This window comes from Anopheles stephensi, chromosome 3 (genome assembly GCF_013141755.1).
Source record: "Anopheles stephensi strain Indian chromosome 3, UCI_ANSTEP_V1.0, whole genome shotgun sequence".
NCBI classification, from domain to species: Eukaryota; Metazoa; Arthropoda; class Insecta; order Diptera; family Culicidae; genus Anopheles; species Anopheles stephensi.
The window spans coordinates 88150063-88173340 of record NC_050203.1 but is presented as its reverse complement, the minus strand read 5'-3'; the positions used below and the strand labels follow the sequence as shown (position 1 = coordinate 88173340).

General features: G+C 47.6%; 4 protein-coding genes and 1 long non-coding RNA gene across 6 annotated transcripts; 3 read left to right on the top strand and 2 right to left on the bottom strand.

Moving 5' to 3' along the window:
• The first annotated feature begins 1937 nt into the window (after positions 1-1937).
• Positions 1938-9463, top strand: LOC118514130 (bacchus). Its single transcript, XM_036060717.1, has 3 exons — positions 1938-2502; positions 6249-6399; positions 6930-9463. Exons 1-3 carry the CDS (start codon positions 2398-2400, stop codon positions 6986-6988), a joined length of 315 nt encoding a protein of 104 aa, XP_035916610.1. The 5' UTR covers positions 1938-2397; the 3' UTR covers positions 6989-9463.
• On the top strand, positions 2832-4985 carry LOC118514132. The gene is made up of 2 exons (XR_004906572.1): positions 2832-4183; positions 4275-4985. It is a non-coding gene; the product is annotated as an uncharacterized LOC118514132 (long non-coding RNA).
• A 3381-nt stretch (positions 9464-12844) lies between the features above and the next one.
• Positions 12845-15108, top strand: LOC118514128 (L-2-hydroxyglutarate dehydrogenase, mitochondrial). 2 transcript variants are annotated; one of them, XM_036060715.1, is made up of 4 exons: positions 12845-13097; positions 13178-13326; positions 13395-13704; positions 13889-15092. In XM_036060715.1, exons 2-4 carry the CDS (start codon positions 13250-13252, stop codon positions 14819-14821), a joined length of 1320 nt encoding a protein of 439 aa, XP_035916608.1. In that variant the 5' UTR covers positions 12845-13097; positions 13178-13249; the 3' UTR covers positions 14822-15092. The 2 variants fall into 2 exon arrangements, with proteins under 2 accessions (XP_035916608.1, XP_035916607.1); XM_036060714.1 differs by having other exon boundaries at positions 12885-13326; positions 13889-15108.
• On the bottom strand, positions 14867-16314 carry LOC118514129 (post-GPI attachment to proteins factor 2-like). The gene is made up of 2 exons (XM_036060716.1): positions 15673-16314; positions 14867-15587 (listed from the first exon to the last, which is right to left on the bottom strand). The coding sequence occupies exons 1-2, from the start codon at positions 16112-16114 to the stop codon at positions 15232-15234; spliced, it is 798 nt and encodes a 265-aa protein (XP_035916609.1). The 5' UTR covers positions 16115-16314; the 3' UTR covers positions 14867-15231.
• Positions 16315-16710: 396 nt separating this feature from the next.
• On the bottom strand, positions 16711-22963 carry LOC118514121 (ubiquitin conjugation factor E4 B). Its single transcript, XM_036060707.1, has 6 exons — positions 22287-22963; positions 18573-21208; positions 18315-18486; positions 18118-18230; positions 17178-18046; positions 16711-17095 (listed from the first exon to the last, which is right to left on the bottom strand). Exons 1-6 carry the CDS (start codon positions 22305-22307, stop codon positions 17028-17030), a joined length of 3879 nt encoding a protein of 1292 aa, XP_035916600.1. The 5' UTR covers positions 22308-22963; the 3' UTR covers positions 16711-17027.
• Positions 22964-23278: the final 315 nt, after the last annotated feature.

Genomic DNA, 23278 nt, shown 5'->3' with positions numbered 1-23278 from the left:
GAGCAAACATACACACATGCACGCATACACACACCTGGGTATGTTTTAAACGAACTCCCGGCCGAAGACGGTGGAACCGGAACACTGTCAGTCCAAACTGACAGCTGGTGCGAACACGAGATCGCGATCGCGAGAAGCTTTCTTTTTAGTAGGTCAGTAGTATTTCGAGTCACATGCGGCGGCTCAATCCGTTTACGCATCCACTCTCTTTCGGTTGCTTAGTCTCTCTATTTCTGCTACGTTTGTATGTTGGAGAGCTTTTTCTCATGTTTGCAAATAAAAACACATCAAATATTTCTCTCTCTCTCTCTCTCTCTCTCTCTCTCTCTTTCTCTTTTCGCGACTTCATCGATCGCGCGGAGAAAGTAGAGGTAAGGTTTTGTGAATAACAACATAATAAGAGCTCTAATATCACACTGCATCTTATCTTGTTTTGTAAATGAAACATAATGATCGATCAAAAGAACAATACTCGCCAGTATGCTCCAATAAATATTAAATATCATATTATGAAACCATTTTTGATGGTGAAGACTGCTACAAGTAAAACAATGTTTAAAGTAGTGCTGCTGTGAAATCAATATGTTCACAGTTGTTGTAAACAAGTTGTTGTAAATTGTAATAAACTATGCTTTTATGCTTTTGGAATCATAAAAGCACAGCTTAAAGCTCTAAAGCTTTCGCGCTGTTTGCCGACTCCATCAGGGAGCGCTAGTGTACGAAGCTTTACATGCTTTTACTTATGCTTCCGTTAAAATTCCATTCAAAACTCAAACCGGCGATCCCTTTTCTCTGCTAACTTGAGTATTGTAGGAACCCTTCTTATCCGTGTTAATAAACAGCTTATTATAACAGCAGGTTCATATTCTTCAAATATATTCTTCCAGGTACTGTAACATCAGTTCCTAACGGCGAGCTCTGAAGCACGCGTCGCATCAAACGAATCCAATTGATAACACACCATCGGACATAATCCCGCAAATGGAAATGGAAACAATTATTGATTCGCTTTATCGGTTCCAAACAACAACAACAACAGCTGTGAGGTTGGCGCGAAACAGATCCTGTATACAGATGGGCTAGATCGGCTACGATCTCGGGTAGATTACGAAAGCATAACTAACAACAGCTTCTGCCCATAAAGCACCGACATTAATGCTGACCTGCTCGTTGGTGAAATGGATTTGATCGAAGCTAACCGAGTTTCAGAAGAAGTATTGCAATTCACACGACATGGCCAATCGTGATTCATATTGATACCTTGAGCAGAAGAGGACGTATTTATAAACTGCTGCATGTGTTCCCCAAGCAGGAATCGTTCTTTACGCCTGCCATGCATTGCGAGGCAATGTGGCTAGCAAATTTTCATTGATTATCTCAACGTCATTGTTCCGGTTGGTTTTTTTTTTTCAAACATGCACCGGGTGAGATCGAATACTGTACCGCATCGTGGAAGGTTGCCTGTTCACGGTTTATTGCGCCGAATGTTTCCCGATACCGTACCACGCGCAGAGCACACGATATAGCGAGAAATGCTCACGAAAGACACACTTTACCTCGACCTGAGCGCTGGACCGGGCACTGTAAACACTAAAATCAAATCCGGCATCCACCGCGTGCTTCGAGCGTAGCTTTGGTAGCTTTACTTCTCATGACGGCAAGCCAAATTTCTCATACATCCTACTCATGCATCCCTCTTTCGAGTAAAAAGAATTAGACCATTTCCTACAAAACCACCCTTGTGGGGTCTCTTTTGAAGGGAAATTGCACCAAATGGCACGAAAATCGGTTATCGGTGAATTTTGTAATCTTTAGCCGGCCGAAAAACCGATCAAAAAAGGCCCCCACGCCAAAGAAAAGCATCGCCTCCTTCCTCCCATTTGAGCCGCACGGCGTGTTGTCATATTGCATGTCTCGCGCTCTCTGTCATTCGCAGCATCACAGTCGAATTTTAACGGTCAGTGCGTAAGCATCGGTGGTTTGCGAGTCTCATCGAGGCAACGAACGAAGAAGCAAGAAAAAAACGAGCCCCCGTACCAGCTGTACACTGCGCACAGGCGAAAAAGAGACAGACCAACATCAGTCGAGTGCCGGAAGAGAGCGCCGAGTTGCGAGTGACAAGTGGTGAGAGCAGGACGGCAACAGCCAGGAACGCACATCATTCCGCGTGCAGCCAAGGGACTCCTTGACAGCGGACTCCTTGTCAGTTTGCAAGCGCCAGTGAACCCGATCAGACATCGCAGAGCGAAAAACCGTCGCCCGCAGTCAGCAGCAGCGCCCTCCGGTCGAGAGTCAGAAGTATCAGAAAGGAAATTCTGTCCTCAACAGAGACAAGAAAGAAGGAAAAAAAGAATCAACGCATCTGTTACCCCGGCCAAATACCAAAACCAAGCAAAAATGAGTTCCGCAGACAAAAACAGTGAAGTTGAGGTGGAGAATGTTGCCGCCGCGGAGGAGAAGGCAGAAACCAAGGAGGTGAAAGGAGTCAAGCGGCCCGCCGACGTGAGTACTACTGCCAACACACACACACTCCCCCTTCTCCCCTACTCCACCCCCGTTCCAACCTCTTTACTACGGCATAAATCGAATCGAGCTGCGCCGCCGCGTCCACCACGCGCGCTCTCCATTCTTCATCAACCGTGATTTAGTGCGAATTGAAGCCGCCGAAGTTGGTGATCCGTTCCGTGTCCACTAGCGCTAGTGGAGAAGGTAGTTCACCGCCACCTTTCTCGTTTGATCCGGTCAACGCTTGGAAATATCTTCAACGCCGTGCGTTCCTGCGTGTATCGTGTGTGTGTGTGTGTACGAGTGTATGTGTTGGGTGCGTTGATTCTGCCCCCCCCCCCCTCCCCCAACCTCTCCCCAGCGCGTGTGTATTTGTGTGGCTGTACGTGTGCACGCGCGCACACTGTACAATGCGCATGGTATTTGTGAATGGGACAGTGGGGTAGCGTGTGTGTGTGCACCTCTCAAAGCCATTTGTAAGCACGCGATGATCAGCCATTGATAAAGAAAAGCCAGGCATAGGCAGGCAGGCAGGCTATCATAGATGGGTGAAGAGCAAGAAGCAGAGACCACACACAAGCACAACCACACACCCGGCGGATGCACGCTTGTAATTTGTAAACTTCGATCGATGTGCGCGCTTCTCCATGTGTGTTTCCCGAGCGTGCGGCACTCTTGGATTGGAATTTTGGAAGGAATTTTTGGAAAACAAATGCAGCAATTTTTGACCTGTAATGGCGTCTGTCGAAAAGCGCTTCAATGCATATAACGTTAGCTGAAAAGCGGGCGCAGCACAACTGCTCACTGCTGTTGTTCGGCATGGGAATACTTCCATGTTAGGCAGTGAGGCTCTAGTTGTGAATTTTCCGGAAAAGTGGCGTGGGTTGAACCGCATACCTTTTCTTCTCCACACGGGAGTGTTGCACACAGGATGTACCGGCCGGCATTTTACACACGAGACACACAAACGCACACATGCGCGCGCGCTTTCGCTCTCCTACCTCTCCGTGTAGAATGACGTACTACTCACACACACACAGTGTCTACGCGTGTGTGCGTGTACAAGCGTGTGCACATCACCACGTACACACAGGAGCATAAAAATCCATGTCAAAAGCGGTTAGAGTAGTCTCCTTCGTTTGCGCTATGGCGCCCTTTTACACAGCGTATTAGCGCGGTTGTGGAGATATGAATAATGAAAGCGATTTGAGTATTTTACTGTACTCCTTTTTTGCGCTTCATTTCCGCTTATAAAAGAAGCGTTAATAGTGTTAAGCGCCTAAGTACTCGTCGGCTCTGTAGCAAAGCCCGCTGCTGCAAGCATTCATAATTAAATGTCAACGAATGACAGAAAAAGAGTGCGTGTGACAGAGAAGGAGAGTGAGAACGAACGAAAGGGAGCATGTGTGTGACCAACATACTTGCACTTAAAAAAAAAACAAGATTGCCACTAAAACGTGGTGTTCTAAGAGCGTCTATCAAGCGGAGAAAAGGGGCATATAGTGAATTTGAAATAATCTATTTTTGACACGATGAACCAGAAGTAGTCTCGCCAGGTCGTCCCGTCTGTGTCCGTCCGTACTATTTTACACCCGATCGCTTCTCTTCTCCCGGGAGGAAGAGTCCGGGAACCGCGCTTGTTTGCAGAAAAAGGTCTAAGAACTGTTGTTTTCCAAGGGTAATAATTTTACTCATTAAATCAGAACGACAGGATGTATTTTCTAGGCGATGATTAACCTAGTTTTTCTACGTCTCCCGATCGGCATCAGAAAATCTGACCGAATTCGGTGGCCAGTACAGGTGCACAGAGATGGAGATGACCTTGCAAAAGATGGATGGTGGCAAAGCAAGGTGTGCTTCGCCTCGCCTGCTAGGTGTTGTAGAACGCGCGCAAACATGGCTGCGCTACCACAAGAAGAGATACGCCGACCTCTGTGTGACGAACGCAAAGATGGTGCGGTGGCACCCCGTCACGACCACCCTGTACCGCGCACGCATTTCTTCTCCTCCCGAATAGTGTGCGGATCGACCTATCACACAGCGTTCGGGTAAGCTGTGTGTTTGGTATAGTGTAACGGAAATCGAAGTATCGTTTTTTTTTTCACTTATGCACTTCCAGTTTCGACATGCCAAGAAATGTCGGTGCGAGAGCGCATCCCGAATCCGGGAATGATGATGAACTTAGTAGAATTGTGTGTTATAGAATTAGTAAGGCGTGCGCCTTCTCTATCTCTGCGACTTGGTGGTGCTGCTGCTGTCGCTCCTCATCATGTCAAGGGTCTCATTCGCGCTCACACTCCAAGATGACGCCGTCGCCTTGTAGCGCGTTATATACTCATGCTCGATCGAAAATGCCGCTTCCATGAAAACAGCAGCAGCAGATGATGATGACGATGATGGTTACGCTTAGCGAGCCCGGCAACGGCGTCGCCTGCCAAGAGCGAAACTGTTATGTACGTGCGCGGCGTATGCGTGCGAGATAGCGTTCGATGGTGATGATGGGCTTCACCAACACAGCGACACCATCAGACGCCGGTTGTAGCTAGCAGCATTAAGCAGCCAGCAACAAACGCGTGTGGAGTTTCCGTGGCGGCTTATCTCACCTATACAATCTAAAGTTCAATTTCTCAACGGTCTCGTCTTCATAGCCTTTTTGGTGGTTATGATTTCTCACAAAGTCTCGATTGCGCCGAAAAATGGGTTGTGTGTTCGAATGATTGTCCACATCAATGGAACGACGAATGTGGTATTTTGTGGTGTACAACACACCGTAAGAAATGCTCCAGCCGATTGAATGAACGCTGGCGGCGTAGCGTGCCTTGTATTTTCCATTCAACCGGGTAGCTGTTAATTAGTATGAGTGTTGTACGATCTTCGGCAACATCGCTACACACACATACACACGTAGCCCCTTGCCCATAGCGTAGTGTGCGTGTGTTAGTGGAAAGGTAAACAAACTTTTTCTCGCGCGGTAACGCGGCCTATACATACGAATACGCACACATATGTAGAAGGAGAATGACCGGTGTATCGAGAAGAGTAAAAAAAGCGTTATGCTCGATTGTTTCAAAGTTTTCGCCCATTGGTTTCACATACCGCAACAACGAATAGTTTAATGCCTCCTAATGGTAATAGGAAGTGGCCTGAGCTTGTATGCGCGAGGCGCGCTGTATGAGTTATTTGGCTGAACAGGGGTAGTAAAATGTTATGGATTCCTGTTGAACGGGTCTGCCCCCATCTCAGGGTCCCTCTGTCGTAGGTTTGGGTGGGTATTAGCTTTTAAAGCAGGGTATAGACAATTGGCCTTTGGAATGAGGGGGCAGGAAGGATGTATGTCAAGACAACGCCGGCGTCTAGCATCAAGAAGGGCTTCTAGAACTAAACCGTATGTTCTACCGGCCATAACTTAGAGGGTTCAGTAGGAAGAAAAAATTATGAGCGAGTTTGCGCGTGGGTGCTTTCCCATTGGTGGTGGAACGCAGGGATGATAATAGCTGGGAAGATTTGTCCTCCCACGCCTTCCAATCCTGTAGTAGTATGTCGTCCGTATCCACATCGCAGTGGTGCCCTCTAGTAGTCCTTTCATGCCCTTGGGATAACCGCTAAAGAATAACGATATGTACACCGGTAATGGGGAAGATAATGTTTGTCCTTCTATGTACTCCTTAAACTGTTTGCAATTAAAAATACTTACATTTTACTAATATTTCATTTTTTATTTTGCCTCACTTGTAATCCTGCAGGAGAAAACCGCCGAAACGAAAAAAGTAAAGAAGGACGAAAATGGTGCTGGTGAGGAAGAGGAAGAAGTGGAAGATGAAGGAGAGGAACTAGAGGGTGAGGATGAAGAATATGACCTTCCATACGGTGATGAGGAAGACATTGAGGCAGAAGGTAAGTTATGTTGCTACTAAATCAACTGCTATGGAACAGATTCTGGAAGAATCGACCGTCAATTAGCGTATGATGCTAAAGAAAATCGGTGGAGAAATTGGTCTTTCCGTCGAATTTCTCCCTCCCTCTCTCACTCTCTTTATTACCTGGCCAACTAGAAAAGTAGGCGCTTTCCAGTAGTAAGAGTGTAGTAGTAGTGAAAAGGAGAGTGTGAGTGAAGCGCGCTTACTTCGATCGAACTTACTCAAAATGTTCTCCAAAAGCATTTCGCGCCAAATATGAACAACGGTATGTTGTGTCGTCCCTGCAAAAGGCAGGCGGGGGTGAATAGTATCCCCCCCCCCCCACCCCCGAATTCGGTTGTCATACTATGTCATACTGTGCTTGGTAAAGAGAAACATAGGCTGCTCGAAGTTCTGTGTTACTTATTACTACACATTATGTAGAACACACCATGTAGAACAATAAACTAATGTCTTTTGGTGGTGTTTTCGCACCATGTTTTTTTTTTCTTTTGCGAAAATCAACAGATGAGGAAGAGGAGGAGGGTGATGATGCCGAGTGTGAGGAAGAGGAAGAGGACGCGTAATGAACGAAAGTGCATAAGTGAGAGTGAGACTAACAAAAAACAAAAAAAAAAACAAAATAACTCTAGTAATAGGTGATTTATTATTTTGAATTTGCGTTAGTGGAAGTGGAGAAGCTGCAAGGAAGAAGTATATGCATCGATGAAAACGATTGTAAAGTTTGTTTGTGTATATATTTTATAAAAAATGAAGCAGAGGAAAACCTACAAAAAACGCGAACTCACCCACACATACACATTACAACAAGGACGACACTGACAGAGCTGATGGAGAGAGCGGGAGCAGCAAATAGACGACAGGAAGCGTAAGAAATATAACAAAAAAACAATAGTACGCGAGAAGCTTCCCACCAACATCAACACCACCAACCTTGCTGTGGTTGTTGTGCACACACATACACACGCAGAACAGCGAGAGTGCGAGATAGAGAAAGAGAACGCATTACATTTCATCCCCTCACTACTTACACAAATCAATAGAGAAGTCAAATCGAAAATCTCGTTTGTGCGACAAATGCATGATGAAGTGTGTGTAAGTGTGTGTGCTCGCACACATACACCTTCCGGAAATCCTCAACCTCTCCTACATCACCAACGGCCGGCGGTGGCGGGTTTCACTACGTCTCCAGGAAAAGGATTCGCGCGTAGCAAAAAATTGGCAACACGCCGACGCAGGAAGATACGCACGGCCGCAACCACTACCAAGAAAAAAAGAAAAGGAGAAAGTGTATGCCTTTTCTAGCATATACACACACACACACACAGCTGAAGTCACAGACGCGCGCTCCGTTTGGCAGAATGTGTGATGCGGGCATAACAGCATAACAACGACGAGAGGATATATGGGAAACGAGAGCAAAGAGCATCTTAAGATTATCAACGTTCGCAGCAGTTTGTTAGTCTCTAAGCAATCCAAGCAACCACCTACCCACAAATCGCGCAGGTCCCACGCATTCAATCGAGAAGAGGAGGTCGCATCGGCTCATGCTCCGCTTGGGCCGGCTGTTGAGATCAAGTCTTGAGGATGGCCAAGGCCCATCCACGATCTTCTCGGGAGTAGAGTGTAGTGTAGTGGTGCAGAGCGTTAGGATGGAAGGGTAGAGGTACAACATATTAGTCATTAAAGAAATGGGTCAAAACAATACATTTAAACATTGCATAGGAGATATTGCTGAAAGGCCGTTTACGTCGCGCCTTCGCTGGTGTGGGGTACAAGCGTAAGCGCGCTGCTCGTGCGTAGCTGTATGTATGTACAGTGAGGGGCAAGACAGAAAACATAAAAGAACAGCATTACTATTATGAGATATATCCACACAACAAAACAAAAACAGAAAACAAACAAATGAAGCAAGTTGTTGAAATGAGCGCAGGAAAAGGAAAGGCTCCAGAGAAGAGTAGACGGCGACGGCGTGAGACTTGTGATGGATCTCATCTCAATTTAGATTCGCGTGTGTGTATCGCTGTCAAATCGGACAGCAGGGCAGGTAGGGGACGAGGGGTGAAGAGTACAACAGGTGAGTTCTCGCTCACCTACCCAAAACTCCAGTTCTCGCCAGTGTCTATATCCCCCTTGCACACGCATCCTAAGGAAAACCAAGGTACCGTGACTAAAATTCGACTGTACTTCGGGGGACGCAGTGACAGCGATGGCGAGTTTAATATGATAATAAAACGGACTCTCAGACTGATACAGAACCTGGACGTGTTGAAGCGAACGCGCGTGTGTACGAGAAACAGGACTGACGAACGGACGGACAACACCGACCGGACTAGACTCGACCACTGGACAATCAGACGATGGAGAAAGGTAAACAAACGAAAAAGCAGACGTTATAATTGCAAATAGGAGAAAGTACATAGCAAGGAAGTAGTAGTTCATGTAAACACAATAAACCGGAAACAGAGAGAAGGTCGCATTGAGCAACAACACAAAACAGTTATTAACCGGAAAGAGAAGGAAAGGGCCAGAAGAAGTCATTAAATGTGGAGTCACACCAACACGCGTGTGCATTAGGCTTGCATTTCCTTCGTAAGGAGAATGTGTTTTGTCTTCTTCTTTTCGGTTACACTGCGTAGGTTTCTATTCATTGGGTTTTTGTTTGTTTCCTAATCGATGATAGCCGCCAGAAGACAAAAACAAACCAACATTAGAAATGCAAAACAATGTAATTTTCCAACAATGAAAAGTGAGCGTGGTGCAACGTTTATCTGCAAAATGGGGAAGTGTCGTAGGCACTTCCTTTTCCGGTCACAAAAGCTCATAAACAGCTCACATACACAGACTCCCAAGCAAAATCAACAAACACACAAAAAAACAAGTACGAAAGGATTATACCCCTCCAGAACTATCTTTTAATTAAAAATGTTTTCGGACAGAAAATACTATATGATTATGGTAACGTTTAAGGTCGTTCGTGGCGAAATTCGTCATGAGAGATGCGAAAAATAAAGAAAAACAAAAACCACTGACACACATGAGATGAATGTGGGTATATTGTGCCTGCCGGGGGCAGGCGGCTGAATGTGTTGGTGGACGACGGGTTGGGTGGAGTAGTGGGAGGTATATCCTTTTCCTTTTCCCGTTTCCCGAGGGAAGTAATCTTTTACATTTTATCAGTTTTCAGTTTCTCTTTATTATGATAAAGTCATTGACACCTTCTCACACACTGTTGTAAAAGCCCTCTATGTTTTCATAAACAATTAATGGAAAAAAGTCGTTACTCGCCATGGGACTCCATGGACCTGACACAGTTATAAAAGATGGTTAATAACCTTAATTATCATAACACATACTGGGCCAGATCAGCACAACTTTGCTGCGTCAATTCCTGAGGGATCATTCATTGCTCATTTCCCAGAGCCTTTGGTCAAAAGGACCGGAAAAGCACTCCTAACAAAAAAAACTTGATGCTCTTCCCGGGACCGATGCCTATTCTATTCACACAGAGGTACACATGCACACCCATACATATAATAGGCAAATCAATAAGTTACGTATAGCTCCTGGCAGGAGTGGCAAACCTTCACAGAAACGCCCAGGAATAACTTTGATTTTTTACACACACGAAGATGAAGGATAACGTTTCTTACTGTGAAACATCCATTTTCAGGTTGTGCATGGTTCCTTGCCAGTCGTGCATGTGCATTACAAACTGCCAATTAAATAGATGTAAAAGTAGTAAACTATCCTGACATCCCTGAAAAATCTGATTTCCTTCGTAATACAAATTGGAGGTTAGAAATGGTATTGGTTCTAACAAACAGAATCATGATAATGCAGGCATGAATGAGGGTGTGCATGCAGAGCAATCGGAGCAGAGGACATATCTAACTAAAGGGCAGTTATCGTTATCGATTTGCGAAGTAAAAGACCAGAGTGGTGTAGTAAGGCACAATGTGTTGCCATAGCAACAACAACACACGTCCCTGACTGGGGAATACACACATTAGCGCGGGATTTTGTCGTCAAAAGGACAAGAATGCACGTTCCTCCGGCAACATCCCCGGAAGCATCCTGCTGATGCATCTTTTTTTCTGTACAGTTGGCGCTACTCGTCGTTTCGCCGCGCGTTGTGCAGCTGTTGTTTGTCCCGCAGAAGGAAGTTGTTCTCTGCTTGAGCGTCGTAACGAGAAGGCGCAACCGGCAGTGGCGCGTGGCTTTTCAGCTGGCGCATCCATTTTTTGAAGAAGAGACGCCCATGCTGCCTATTAGCATCGTGGCGGAGGTGACTCAAAGTAAGTGAAGGTGACGGTTCTCCCTCCTGGTGGTGAGTAAGCTTTCACACTTATACCTATATGGTTGTTGCTAGGTTGCGAAACTAAAGCACTTTTGAATGGATGGTGGGACATTGAGACGAGATTCGATCTTCAACCTTTCGAAGACAGTTTTACTTGGGATTTATGGAAATGCACTTTGGTTTTGTGGTAAGAGTCGACGATAGCATCATCATCGTCACCTTTTTGGTCCAAAAATGCCGACTGAAACGGATCGACCGTCATGGTCTCGGTACATTCTACCATCGTCAATCGCATAACCGTTACCAATTTGCCGATTTGAGCATAGTAGGGCCATCGTTTGCCATCGTCATCATCATCATCATCATCATCAGAATGATAGTATTGTATGCCCGGCCGGAGATCATTCTCATGCTGCGAGAGAGCGGGAGAAAGCATGCTTTTCACGAGCCCAAAAACCCACACACTCGCACACACACATACCACCAAAGCGACACGCACGCACATGGAACCGGAAAAGCGAACATGCGCGTGTATGGTGCTGGGCTGGCTTTTACACAGTCCAACACACATGCGCACAACGGGTAGCGCGTTGTGCAGTACATAAGGGGTGACACATAGGGGTGTGTTTGTGTGTGTGTGCGTGCGTGTAAATAGGCGTAATTCCACGATGAGAGGCAATATCTCATTGTAAAAAAAAAAACAAATTCTCACCAGTTAGTGATAGAGAGAAAACCGGGTGCAAAAACATGGTCCGTGCAAGTGCAATATAATGTTTCCGACCCCTACAGAAGGGGAAAAGGGATACGAATGAGATGGGACGAGGCGGATCGGGTAAGGCTTATTTTTCCCCGGGTACCTTAGGTTTTATACCGTACCCCTGTGTAGCAGGAGGCGTTTGTCTCTCTGTCTCTGTCTATCTTTTCTCAGCGTCGGTTTTGGCTGACACGGCTATGTGCGCTGTGTTCCCATTGCACGCTGGCAGTCCCTGCAGAGCGTGATGCTTTCTTTTTCCTCCCTGTTCGATTCTCCCAGGCGCACACAGAAAGCCTAAATCGATCCATTAGAAGGCAGCAGAAGCTACGCCAGCCACACGAAACCCCAAGCCAAGCCAAGCCACGCCATGAGAAAACGCAAGCCAAGCCATGTGTCTACCTGGCGTCCTGGGTAGAATGAAAGCAATGTTGCAAAAGTTTGAACCACCCAAGAGATTTTTGGTTGGAATTTTCTTGAACTGGATATATCTTTAGGGGATGAATGCAAGGCCGATGAGTTGTTAGTAGAAGAATCTGTCTTTGCCACCACTGTTTCGCCGGCTGGCATCGAATAGCAAGTGCGGTTTCAGAATGTAGATAGTCTTTCCACTAAAGTAACAGCGCATGCTTGAAGAGGTACTTTCTTTTTATGGAAAATTGATTTAAAAATTATTAATTAGCAAAGAACATGTGTGCTTTCTCGTTGAGTAACCGTTTGTGCTTATCTCTCTGTTCCATATCCACTATTCATAAGCACCTATCTACATCCAAAACATCTCGAATTTGAACAACCGAGTTTTAAAAAAATGAAATACCCCGGAAAGCGGAAAGCATTTGTCGGAAGTTGCGTCGAAATACATGAGAGAAGCCGGCTTGTTCGCCGCTTGCAATACACATACACATGTATGCGCAAACGTGCTATGGTAACCGCGATGGCGGCCAAGCGCTTTTTGCCAATCAGATCAGGTCGAAGCAGGCTTGCTTATGATGTTCCCGTACGCTTCTTCTTTCTATTTTCTCACGCTGACCTGGTTGTGTGGTGGTGGTAAAGGTGGGGATGTTTTCCACCAACACCACTATCGCAACCAACCACCTCCAAGCCCGAATGGAAGTTATGTAATACGAATATTCAATAAAAATGCTAACCGGTACGGTGGAATGGATTGGAATTCCATGATGACGCTGTGCCAAAGCTCTCTCCACGTCGCACGCACATTTTTGACCGTTGGCAGCGCTCTCTTGCGGCAAAAGATAGAAGCTTTGAACGTTGAATTCAAAAGTCATGGATGCTTTGGTAGGAATCATACGAAGCAGAGCAAAAGCAGCTTTTGTGAGCTTTCCCTAGACCGTATGCTTTCATCGGTAGAATCTGTCAACAAAGTTGTTACGAATAAGTAAAAATCTTCTGTCGATCGGTTATAATCAAAAATTTCCACTGTAGTAATTTGTGTGATAAGCACAATTTGAGTTTGGGGAGAACATTTATCATTAATCTAACAGAACAGAGAAGAAATGCATCTGCGTTGCTGTTATCAGTAACGATACGAGCGTAATAACATTGTCTACGTGTGTGGCACACTTTAGCTTTGTATTTCGCAAAAGAAAACAATGTCAACAACAAGGTCATTCATCCGTCCGCTCTTCGGCCGCAGCGAGCAAAGAAGTAGTGGTAGATTTCGGTTTAATAAAACCTTTATTTCAGTCGACTCGGGCTGTGCATTCGCGAGGTGTAGTGTGTGGTAGAATAACGTAAGCAATTAACGCAGTCACGAAAATGATGCTGTCCAAAACATTTGCACCACGAACGATCGCTGGAATCGCGTGCAGGGCCTACTCTGCCGACGCGAATAGGTGTGTAAACAAATGCAGTGTGGTTTCTTCGGATGATCTAATCAAGTATCCTTTTTGCTTCTCCGTAGGAACTATGACATCGTAGTAGTTGGTGGAGGTATTGTCGGTACGGCATCGGCCCGTGAAATTTTGCTGCGACATCCGACGCTACGGATCGCGATCGTGGAGAAAGAAGCGAAACTGGCCTTTCACCAGAGCGGTCACAACAGTGGCGTTATCCATGCGGGCATTTACTACAAACCGGGCTCGCTCAAGGCGAAGCTGTGCGTGGAGGGATTGCATTTAAGCTACAAGTATCTGGACGAAAAGAACATACCCTACAAGAAAGTTGGCAAGCTGATTGTGGCCACAAATGCGGTTGAAGTGGAGCGATTGAATGTAAGTTGAAAAAACGGAGAGCCACCTTAAATTGTTATCGCCGCAACACCCCTTGCTATCTACGATACATTTGTGTAGGTGACCTTTGTGTGGCGAAGATTGGCATTGGCTTGCAAGAAAATAGTGCATTAAAACCGGCTGCAATTACAATGTAAATGTTCGCTTCCCATTTCTCCACCCGTAGGACCTGTACCAGCGCTCGCTGGCCAACAATGTGCCCGATGTGCAGATGGTCGATCAGGCCAAGATCAAAGAGATCGAACCATATTGCGAGGGCCTGAAAGCGATCTGGTCCCCGCACACGGGCATCGTCGATTGGGGCCTTGTGACGCAGTACTATTCGCGCGATTTTAAAGCTGCCGGAGGAGATGTGTACGTAAATTTTAAGGTGTCCAAATTTACCGAGGCACCGGACAATGTGGACTATCCGATCGTGGTGCGCAGCGAGAAAGGCGATGAGATCCGGGCCCGCAACATACTGACCTGTGGCGGGCTGCAGTCTGATAAGCTGGCGGAGATGACGGGCTGTCCGTCGGTGCCGAAAATCGTTCCATTCCGAGGCGAGTATCTGCTGCTCAACAAGGACAAGTGCCATATGGTGCGGGGAAACATCTACCCCGTGCCCGATCCGCGATTTCCGTTCCTCGGTGTACACTTTACGCCCCGCATGGACGGTAGTGTGTGGTTGGGTCCGAATGCTGTGCTCGCCTTCCGTCGGGAAGGATACAAGTGGTCTGACATTAATTTGCTGGAACTGATCGACGCGCTGCGTTTTCCGGGATTCATCAAAATGGCCTCGAAATTTGTCGGCGCCGGCATGATGGAGATTGCCCGGTCGGCGCTGATACCGTTGCAGGTACGTGAGTTACAAAAGTTTATACCGGACATTCACGAGTACGATGTGTCGCGTGGGCCGGCCGGTGTCCGAGCGCAAGCACTCGATAACGATGGTAATTTAGTGGACGATTTTGTGTTTGATCATGGGAAAGGCAATTCAGCGCTTTCGAAAAACATTCTTCACTGCCGCAATGCTCCGTCGCCTGGGGCAACGAGCTCGCTTTCGATTGCTAAAATGATTGCCGATAAAATCGAGCAAGAGTTTCACATTGGCAAGTGAGCAAGTGTGCAGGATGACGTTAAAGGACGATACTCTGTTACTCTGTTTGTTGTTATTCGTTGCTAATGGGGTGGAATCATATTCCACCCAATTGTTGTCACAATTTATTTTACGAAAGTGATTACACCCGCGCGTGTACATTATAGTGTTGCTGCTGGTCCGTTACAGTTTTCCGCATCCTTACAAAAGTAAGCACACGGGAACATGCACATAGAACAAAAAAAAAAATCTAAATAAAAACCGAACCGCAATCTAGCGCAAGCGTAACGTATGGAGAAGGAGTTACATATGTACAAGCGTATCGTTGCTGCTATCTTATCTAATAAGATCAAATATGCTAGGCGCTGATGAACAACACTTGGAGCATCGCGTAGAGATCACGCACGCCACAATGACGTGTTCGAACTGCTCTAAACGGAGCTGAAGTGTATGCCGGTGCGCCAGTGGAAGTACACGTTTGCGTTGATAAAGTCCCAGTAGGCCGTCATGTGGAAGCCAATGTTGGAGTACACGAACACGTATTCGCTCAGCGCAAACAGCGAATATATACCCGGCTCACAATGGTTATTGTGGCGCACGAAGAAGTACACCGCGAACACTATGGAAGCCACGTTCACCAAAAAGAGTCGACGCTTGAAGCGCAGCGATTTACGCTCGGCCAGCGTCAGCATTTCCTCGGCCCGAGTCAGTCGATTGATCACTTCCACCAGCTGCATGTACAGGATGGAGCATATCACAAAGGCACTGAAACAAAACTTGTGTATTTCTGCAAGACACGACAAGGTTACGATCTTGGTTAATGGAGGTCAATTGGCATTGGAATTGGAATTGGGCGGCGGCCGACCACTCACCGTAACTGTTGCTGGAAGTCCATAAGCTCAATCCTACCAGCGAGCTCAGCTCGACGATGTTTAGCATGCACGCCAGGTAGGCCCACTCCTTGCGGTGCTTTCGGGCCAGTAGCGAGAGGTGATGGTTTTTGTACAGGAATGCGATCGCGTACCGGAACGGAGCGTGTAACAGCACCGAAAACTGCCACACAAACCGCTGTGGCTGATAGTTTCCGATGGCCGCCGATAGCGACGGTAGAAAGTTGTACACCAGGCAGTGGGTCGCATTCGCTTGCTCGAAGTTGTACAGCAGAGACCAGACAACACAGAACAGAAAGCCAGTGACCGGCAGCATAACCGTCGCAACGGCTAGTTTACCAAAGCGAATACGAACATTGCTTCTCCGCAGGCCGCCTGCATCGCTCACCTCGGCGTCTGAGAGTCGTTCGTACTGAGGTAACATTTCCACTTGAATGACGGAATCGGTCAGACACGGCTTTTTTTGAGTGGCTGGGTCGTAGCCAACTGTTTACACAAAACATTGCATCCCTTGCCTACCGCACATGTATGCTGTTGATCGTGATCGTAGTCGACAAAAATTGCCAATATCACTACACGCACAGCGCCGTCGTCGTCAGGTCTGGTTGAGGCATGTCAAATGATTGGGAAAGGTAAACAAACAAACGTCATGCAGAGCGAAAGGGTGCGTGTGTTTGGTTGACAGCTCAGAGCACAGGGTGATTCGAAATTTATTTGATTTAAAAATGACGCTTTTAGCTGTTTTGACGACGGATCGCGTACCGGCAAGCAAAATTTTGTCATTTTCGCAATTACCCAATACAGGTCTATAAGTACAAGTTTTCCAGGCCAGCCAGCAATGTCTTTGGTCTCGCTTTCGGCCTCCTCTTTTTTTAAATGCCCAATCAACCAATCAATCCATTCGCCAAAGAGGTTTATAACCTCCAGTATCCTTATGCAAACACTGGAATCCAGGCTTAAAACAGTACGCTAAAAACATGACGCTTTCAAGTTAAAGATCTAATATATTTCCTTAAATCGCACGCACGCAATACAACAACATAAGCGGATTGAGAATCATCATTGCAGCCATCAAATAGTTCATTTTCGTTCGATTTGCACTGGCGGCAGAGGGCAGTAGATGATGTTGATTTTGTGTTTTTTTTTTGTTCAAAATTTATTGCAGCCATCATACGCCACCCCCCCACCGAAAGTGCACCCTTCGTTTGCGGTATTTTCCCTACTACATATTGGTTTCGGCGACTGCGGCGGATGTAGTAAGAAGGAAGAAGAAGTAAGTTCCGTAACCCACTTATGTCACGATCTCTAATATATTTCGAGGGAATAGGCGAAGCAATCTAACTTGATTTCTTCTGCGCCCGGTACTCTTTAATCCACTGCTGAATGCGTTCCTTCAGTTCAGTTGCTGCGGAAGTCGGAAAAGGGAAATGCAATAAGCCCACCGGAAGGATTATTAAGCACGTATGCGCGCGCGCTGCTGTACTTACCCGGTTTTAGCATGTCTTCGGTAAGTGGCTGACGGTTGAATGGATCGGTGCTGCTGTTCAGCAGATGCCGCGTAATGATAGCTCGGTCCATGATCGTGCCGGACGGCAGCACGACCGGATCCGTCATCAGCGTGTCCATCAGTGGATCCTTAAAATCGTCCGGCGCTTCCGCAAACTCATCTGCATTCTCCTGATTTTTCACGTAAATTTCAGCCGCCTTCTGGATCAGCTTGCGAAACTCGTCTACGTCCCGGTGCGAGCGGATGCCGATCCGTTCCACTCGGTTGGCCGCATCCTCGAAGAATTGCTTCTCAAACGACCGCTCGTCGGCGGCGAGTGCGGCCGCAAACTCATCACAGCTCAGATGCAGATAGATGTCGACCAGCTGGCCCAACAGCCGCCTCGGTTCCCACCCGTACTTGTGCGGATGGCGAACGCGCAGATCATTGCATTTCGGGCCGCAAAGCTGGTGCAGATTGTAGTTCAACATCGAGCTTAGCCGATCGATCAGCTCCGGGCGCAGAAACGGCTCCTTGATGTCGATCGTCATGTAGTGGAACATGTCCACGGTTTCGCGGGCCAGCGTCAGGTACGAGCGGCACTGTCGCTCGTCCTGTACCAGCTGTCGCTGGCGGCTCTGTTGCGCTTCCTGCGTCAGCGCGTTCCAGCCGGCATCGTCCATCATTAGGACCTGCGTTTCGTGGATGCGCTTCAGATACTCCAAACACTCGTCCAGCAGGTAAGTGGTGTCGTTGAGGAAAAAGTTGACAAACTTTACAAACTGCTTGCCGCTTTTCGATTCGTTCACGAACGCCTGCCGGTGCAGGGCGCTCTCCCAGAGACCCTTAAACAGATGGCTTATATGGTATCTAGAGAGAGAGAGAGGGATGCAGTCGTATTATTGATGCGAAACGCTTTCACGGTTTGTGACCACACTCACCTTATCGTAAATTTGTCATAAAATTCAGTACTTTGTCCCGTCGTTTCGATATCCGTATAAAACTTCATAAGTGCACTTACTAACGCAGTCTGAGCCAGTTCGTGATTGATAATCTGTCGAAACGAAAGGAAAGGGGAAGCAAAACAACGATAGCTATTCCTTCTTCATATAAACTGTCGCCTGAGCTGGCCGCCTACCTGCAGATACAGCCTTTGCGAGGTGGTCTGTATGGTTGGCGAAGTGACAAACAGGACCTCAATCAGTTTGGCAGTGATGTAGGGATTCTTGATCAGTTGCGGTGCACATACCAGCGTCAGGATCCAGGTGATTATCGAATTGTCCACGTAGTCGATCACACTGATGCTGTGTCTATTCGTCGGATGTGGGAAAAGAAAATGAAGCTTTCTTTATAATACGTCCCGCCTTACAAGCTCCCTCTGCGCACTGCTACTTACTGCATGCAGAAGAGTATAAAGTCCGCAATGTCCTCGATGTACCATTCGGGCAGGGCGGAAAAGTTTTCGCTCGCAACCAAGGTCGAAGGATGCTTCTGGTTGGTGAACGGCCCATCGATCGGCCGGTTTTCAATTTGATACAGCATATACTCGCACACGGTTGAGTAGAACTGCATGCAGGCACTCAGCACGTTTGGATCGATGATCGCAATGTCGCAGCTGAGCTTCGCCTTCGACAGCTTGTTCATCTGGCTGACGCAACGGTCGCGCACCTGCTTGTTGCGGCGGGCGAGCGGCGTATTTTCCCATTGCGATTTGGTCGCGTTCAGTTCGTCCACCATCCGCTGCAGCTCTTTCGTCGCACGAAGCAGCTTGTTGTAGCGTTGAATTGCCGGGATGATGCCGAGATGGTGCGCGTGCAGCGTCAGGAACCAGCAGTGCGTTACGAACTTGTGTTGCTCCCAATCCTTCACGTCTTTCAGCGTCGCCAGCCAATCGGCATACTCCTGGGAGGAGAACTTGAGCTTCGTTTCATCGTCGATCTCGACCAAACTTTCCGGATGGTGCGGGTAGAGTGGGTCGATGCGCGACAGGTTGATCTTCACCGACAGGAGCTGCAGCACGGACATAAAGTTGAGCATGAAGCCATCCTTGGCCAGGAACCGGTCGTCCGCATTGTACTGGATGCGCTTGGCGTTCGATTTCAGTATGGCCGCAATGTAGTTGAGCATCTCGAACCGACTGTACTGGTTGGTCAGCAGCACCAGGAAGATCGAGTGCAGCACCTTGCGGGTGTGGCTAAGGATCGTGTGAAACGAGTTGGCGAGCGTACGATCGCAAACGTTGTCCGAAAAGTGGTGGCTCGCGAACTTGGGATTCTCGTCCAGCAGTACCGACAGCGATAGGAACGGTGCGAGAAAGGAAACTTTCGATATTTCGCGCGCAAAGTACTTGTCCGGCGTGAACGCGGTCAGGAAGATCTTGTGTTCCACAATCAGCAAACAGATCGGGTGCGCATTGTCGACGCGCGTTTCGATCAGTTCCTTCAGTCGATTGAGCGGGTCTGCTACGATGTTTTCGTTGCAGATTGCGTTCTGCATGTCGATGAACAGATCGTCCAGCACGGCATTGAAGATGGCGCGGAAGTCTTCCTCACCGTCCGATCGGCGGCTTTCCGCCATTAGATTCGACATGAAATCGGACGACACTTTGTTTTCGTACATGAGTGTTAGGAGGGGAGATTTCTCCAGCGCGGTACTGCCCGCGGCCGATGCTTTGTTACCAGTGCTGACCGCCGCACTACTGCTGCCACTCTCGCCACCACCGTCGCCCGGCTGGCAAAAGCTTTGGAAGGTGTTTTTCAACACCAGGATGGCGTACTTGAGTGTTTGCTGCCTTATCACCGCTACTACGTTGGGAAGCGTTTCGGCGAGATACATTTTCTTGCTTTTCTTCACCTTCGTGTAGCTGTACAGTTCCTCGTTCGAGCGCAGATAGCAACCGATCAGATACTCGAGCGCCGCTACCCGATTGTTGGCGAACGCTTTCATCGAAGGTTTCGACGAACAGTAGCCCCCCGCTGAGGTGTCCTCTTCCGGTTGCATCTCGATGTCAATGTCCATGGGTGTGGCAGTACTGCCCCCGGCGCTGTTTCCACCACCGCGCCCTCCCCTTCCGATAACCACCTCGTCCAGCATGATCGGTTTCACCTTTTTGCTTGGGATCGTGCTCCAGCTGTCCGACAAACGGCCCGCATCGCTATCGTCGCCGTGCGACTCGATCAATTTGCCGTAGTAGATGCCTTTAATCACCTCGCTGATCACCTCCGCACAGAACTCGTCGTACCGCTGACGATCGAGCATTTCAAGCGCGTTTTCCAGAATGGTCGATTCGATCGTAAACCGGGAATTGGAATAGCGAGCTTTGCTGTTTATCTTCATAATGCGCAACATGATCTGTAGCAGCTCGTCCTGGGCCGACACACGACTGTCCTGCTGGTCGCTTTGCACCTTCGAATCAAGTCCACCGCTTTCCATCCCGGTATGATGATGATCTCCGTCCGGCTTGGTCGAGCTAAAATCGGAAGAGGATCGCTTTTTGAACGCCCATGCATTTGCGGACCCGGCCGGGGTCATCGTTGTAGCAAGCACTGCCGGCGTTGGCTTCTTCCGCACTACCGTGGCGTTCGTTGCTGATGCCGGAGGAACGGCCACCAGAACCGAGCGTGCCTTTTGATGCTGTTGCGATTGATCCGCCACTTCCAAGCCCAGCATTAGCGAGGCTTCGATTTTGCTCGGCAGGATCAGATCGGAGGTGGTGGTGGTTTCGGCGGTGCTGCTGCTGAGACTGCTGCTGCTACCAACATTGTCGCTGCCACTATTACTTTCCATCGATTCCGGTTTGCCCGGAACGATCGGAGTGTTGGATGTCAACTGTTGAGTGTCGGACACTTTTTCTACTGTCACTGGTGCTGCTGCTGATGCTGGCGGCGCTACCGGGGCAGAGTTTGCGCTGGTGCTGGTAGTGGCATCGGAGTTGGAACCGATGCTCTCCGTGTCCGTGGAAGACGGGGCGTTACTGGTAGACGTGTTTCGTGTATTTTTCGCCCCAAGCTTTCTTAACCTCCGGGCCCGAATCTGTCGATGCAGAGAAATTGTACATTAGTTAAACTTAATTGGAGATTATCATTTCAAGAACATTAACCCCTGCTTCTCATCGTCTGCACTGAATTTTGATACCAAACATACAGTCTGCAATGCCAGTTACCCACGGGTGCTGTTGTCGACGCTATCACGATGTAAACAAGATCCTGTTGGCTTTGAATAAATGGCACACGAAGGAGCGCCACATCTGCCTCCCATACGCCGCGGATTAAAGGAAAATAAAAATTGACCCAATTTGTGTGGATTTTTTCGTCGCAATTAACAACCATGCCGGCGTAACAAGAAGCACATCCTGGCAAACGCACACAGACAAATGCAGGTCCAACCCTTTTTCCTTTTTGTTTTGTGCGCAACAAATTACCCGGATACATTTTCCAACTTGATCTTTGTTCCCGACTGTGACGCGACGGTATACAAAGCCTTGACTTATACGCACGATTCGCCTTCATCAACCGCCTACTGTTGGGATGGATGGACGGACCGCAATGAAAATTTCGCTTTGTTGAACGAACGGTGCATGGGTGCACTGTTTGGGAAATGAAAATTAATCATAGTAAGCAGCGGAAGGAAGAGTTGGCTCAAATTGATCCATTCCCAGCGAATGTGGATCGGTGTAACTGGCGAGCGTTGCTTGTTTTCTTTTGTATTTTTGGATTATTCTATCTCTCACCAAAGCAAAGCACGGGACCAAGCGGGAGGTTGCCGTAACTGTGGTGTGGCAAAGATGTAGCGTTATGTATAAGTAGTAGTGGTGGTGGTAATGGTGGTAGCATAAAAGTAAATCATCCCTCACAGACAGATGGCAATGTGATCCGTCAATTCTTTGTTTCCGTGCTGGGCAGCAAGCACACAACACAAAATGAAAATCGATCACACGCTAATGTTCCTCACCCTTGGGAAACATTATTTGGTGCGTACTGTAGGTTGCAAATTGAACGTCTTTTCTTATTTTCTTGCAAGGACAAAGGTGTATGCGATTGTAGCAGCAGAAGTGATCAGCAGACCTTGAGAATCTGTTGGATTGGAGACAGCAAGTGCAATAAACATTTACCTCTTCCGGTGTAAGCTCCATTGCGTTGCTGGTGGTGGTGGCAGTGGTCTGTTCTTCTCGCACGGCTTCTACGGTTCTTTCGAGACGTTCGCGTCACTGTCGCGTATACACGGACACTGTTGTCTTGCCACGAGACGTAGCAGGAAAATGAGATCGGCGAGTTTTCACGGTATCGTTGCGTATAATCAAAGACGACAAGGCTACTTGATGAAATATGTTGGATGTTTTCTTTCCCACCTTCCGCACCAACAACACCCCTTCTACTCGTTGTTTTGCGTGTCTGTCGAACACGGACTGGCTTTCTTCCACTATTCTACTTCATTTGGGAATTAATCGATTCGATGACACACGAACGCGACCCCAGAGGTACAGTGACGCGACAATAATGCACTGAAGCTAAGGCAAGGTGCAATTTGCCCAGATTCACTAATCCTCAACAGTCTATCCTCCCCCTCCCCAAAGACGGATTCGTTGCGTCGTCGGGCACAGATAAATACTCCGACGTAGATCAGGATCCTGTTAGCGACAAACTGCTCCGTCGCACGCGTAATCGTCCTTGTTCCTGTTCGTGTGTGAATTGTAATGCAAAAGTAACTGATATCCACGACGAATTTAATGCACGGATACCACCGACGGAAACGAACGAGATCGGTGTTGCGTTGGTATCTTCTTTCAGCAGAGTAGATTTACGTTGGACGGATGAGAATGATATGTCAAAAAACTGTCGTTGTCAGAGAGCCTTCCCGTTGGGTAAACACGCAAGTTTCAGAGGAGTTACAATGCCAACAATAATTTTCAAATATTCCCAAAAAAGCCCAAAAGTTAAATGTAAAATCAGTTTTCCATGGCAAAGGGTGCAACAAGAACAGAATAGAAGGTTTTATCGAATTTATCGCTGATGGAATATAATCCATCCACCCAGCGCGATACAACACAGCGAATTCACTTGCCGTGCGGTGTAACGGAAAGGTGTGGTGTAAACCGGGTTCAGC

Excerpts from the sequence above, each read along its gene's own strand:
- LOC118514129 (XM_036060716.1), bottom strand. The coding sequence starts at position 16,114 with ATGTTACCTCAGTACGAACGACTCTCAGACGCCGAGGTGAGCGATGCA. Across the intron at positions 15,588-15,672 it reads GACTTCCAGCAACAGTTACG|AAATACACAAGTTTTGTTTC; the intron begins GTGAGTGGTCGG and ends CGTGTCTTGCAG.
- LOC118514121 (XM_036060707.1), bottom strand. The coding sequence starts at position 22,307 with ATGGAGCTTACACCGGAAGAG. Across the intron at positions 18,047-18,117 it reads TATGACAAATTTACGATAAG|ATACCATATAAGCCATCTGT; the intron begins GTGAGTGTGGTC and ends CTCTCTCTCTAG. Across the intron at positions 17,096-17,177 it reads CGAAGACATGCTAAAACCGG|CAACTGAACTGAAGGAACGC; the intron begins GTAAGTACAGCA and ends CGACTTCCGCAG.
- LOC118514130 (XM_036060717.1), top strand. The coding sequence starts at position 2,398 with ATGAGTTCCGCAGACAAAAACAGTGAAGTTGAGGTGGAGAATGTTGCC. Across the intron at positions 2,503-6,248 it reads GAGTCAAGCGGCCCGCCGAC|GAGAAAACCGCCGAAACGAA; the intron begins GTGAGTACTACT and ends GTAATCCTGCAG. Across the intron at positions 6,400-6,929 it reads GGAAGACATTGAGGCAGAAG|ATGAGGAAGAGGAGGAGGGT; the intron begins GTAAGTTATGTT and ends GAAAATCAACAG.
- LOC118514128 (XM_036060714.1), top strand. The coding sequence starts at position 13,250 with ATGATGCTGTCCAAAACATTTGCACCACGAACGATCGCTGGAATCGCG. Across the intron at positions 13,327-13,394 it reads TACTCTGCCGACGCGAATAG|GAACTATGACATCGTAGTAG; the intron begins GTGTGTAAACAA and ends GCTTCTCCGTAG. Across the intron at positions 13,705-13,888 it reads TTGAAGTGGAGCGATTGAAT|GACCTGTACCAGCGCTCGCT; the intron begins GTAAGTTGAAAA and ends CTCCACCCGTAG.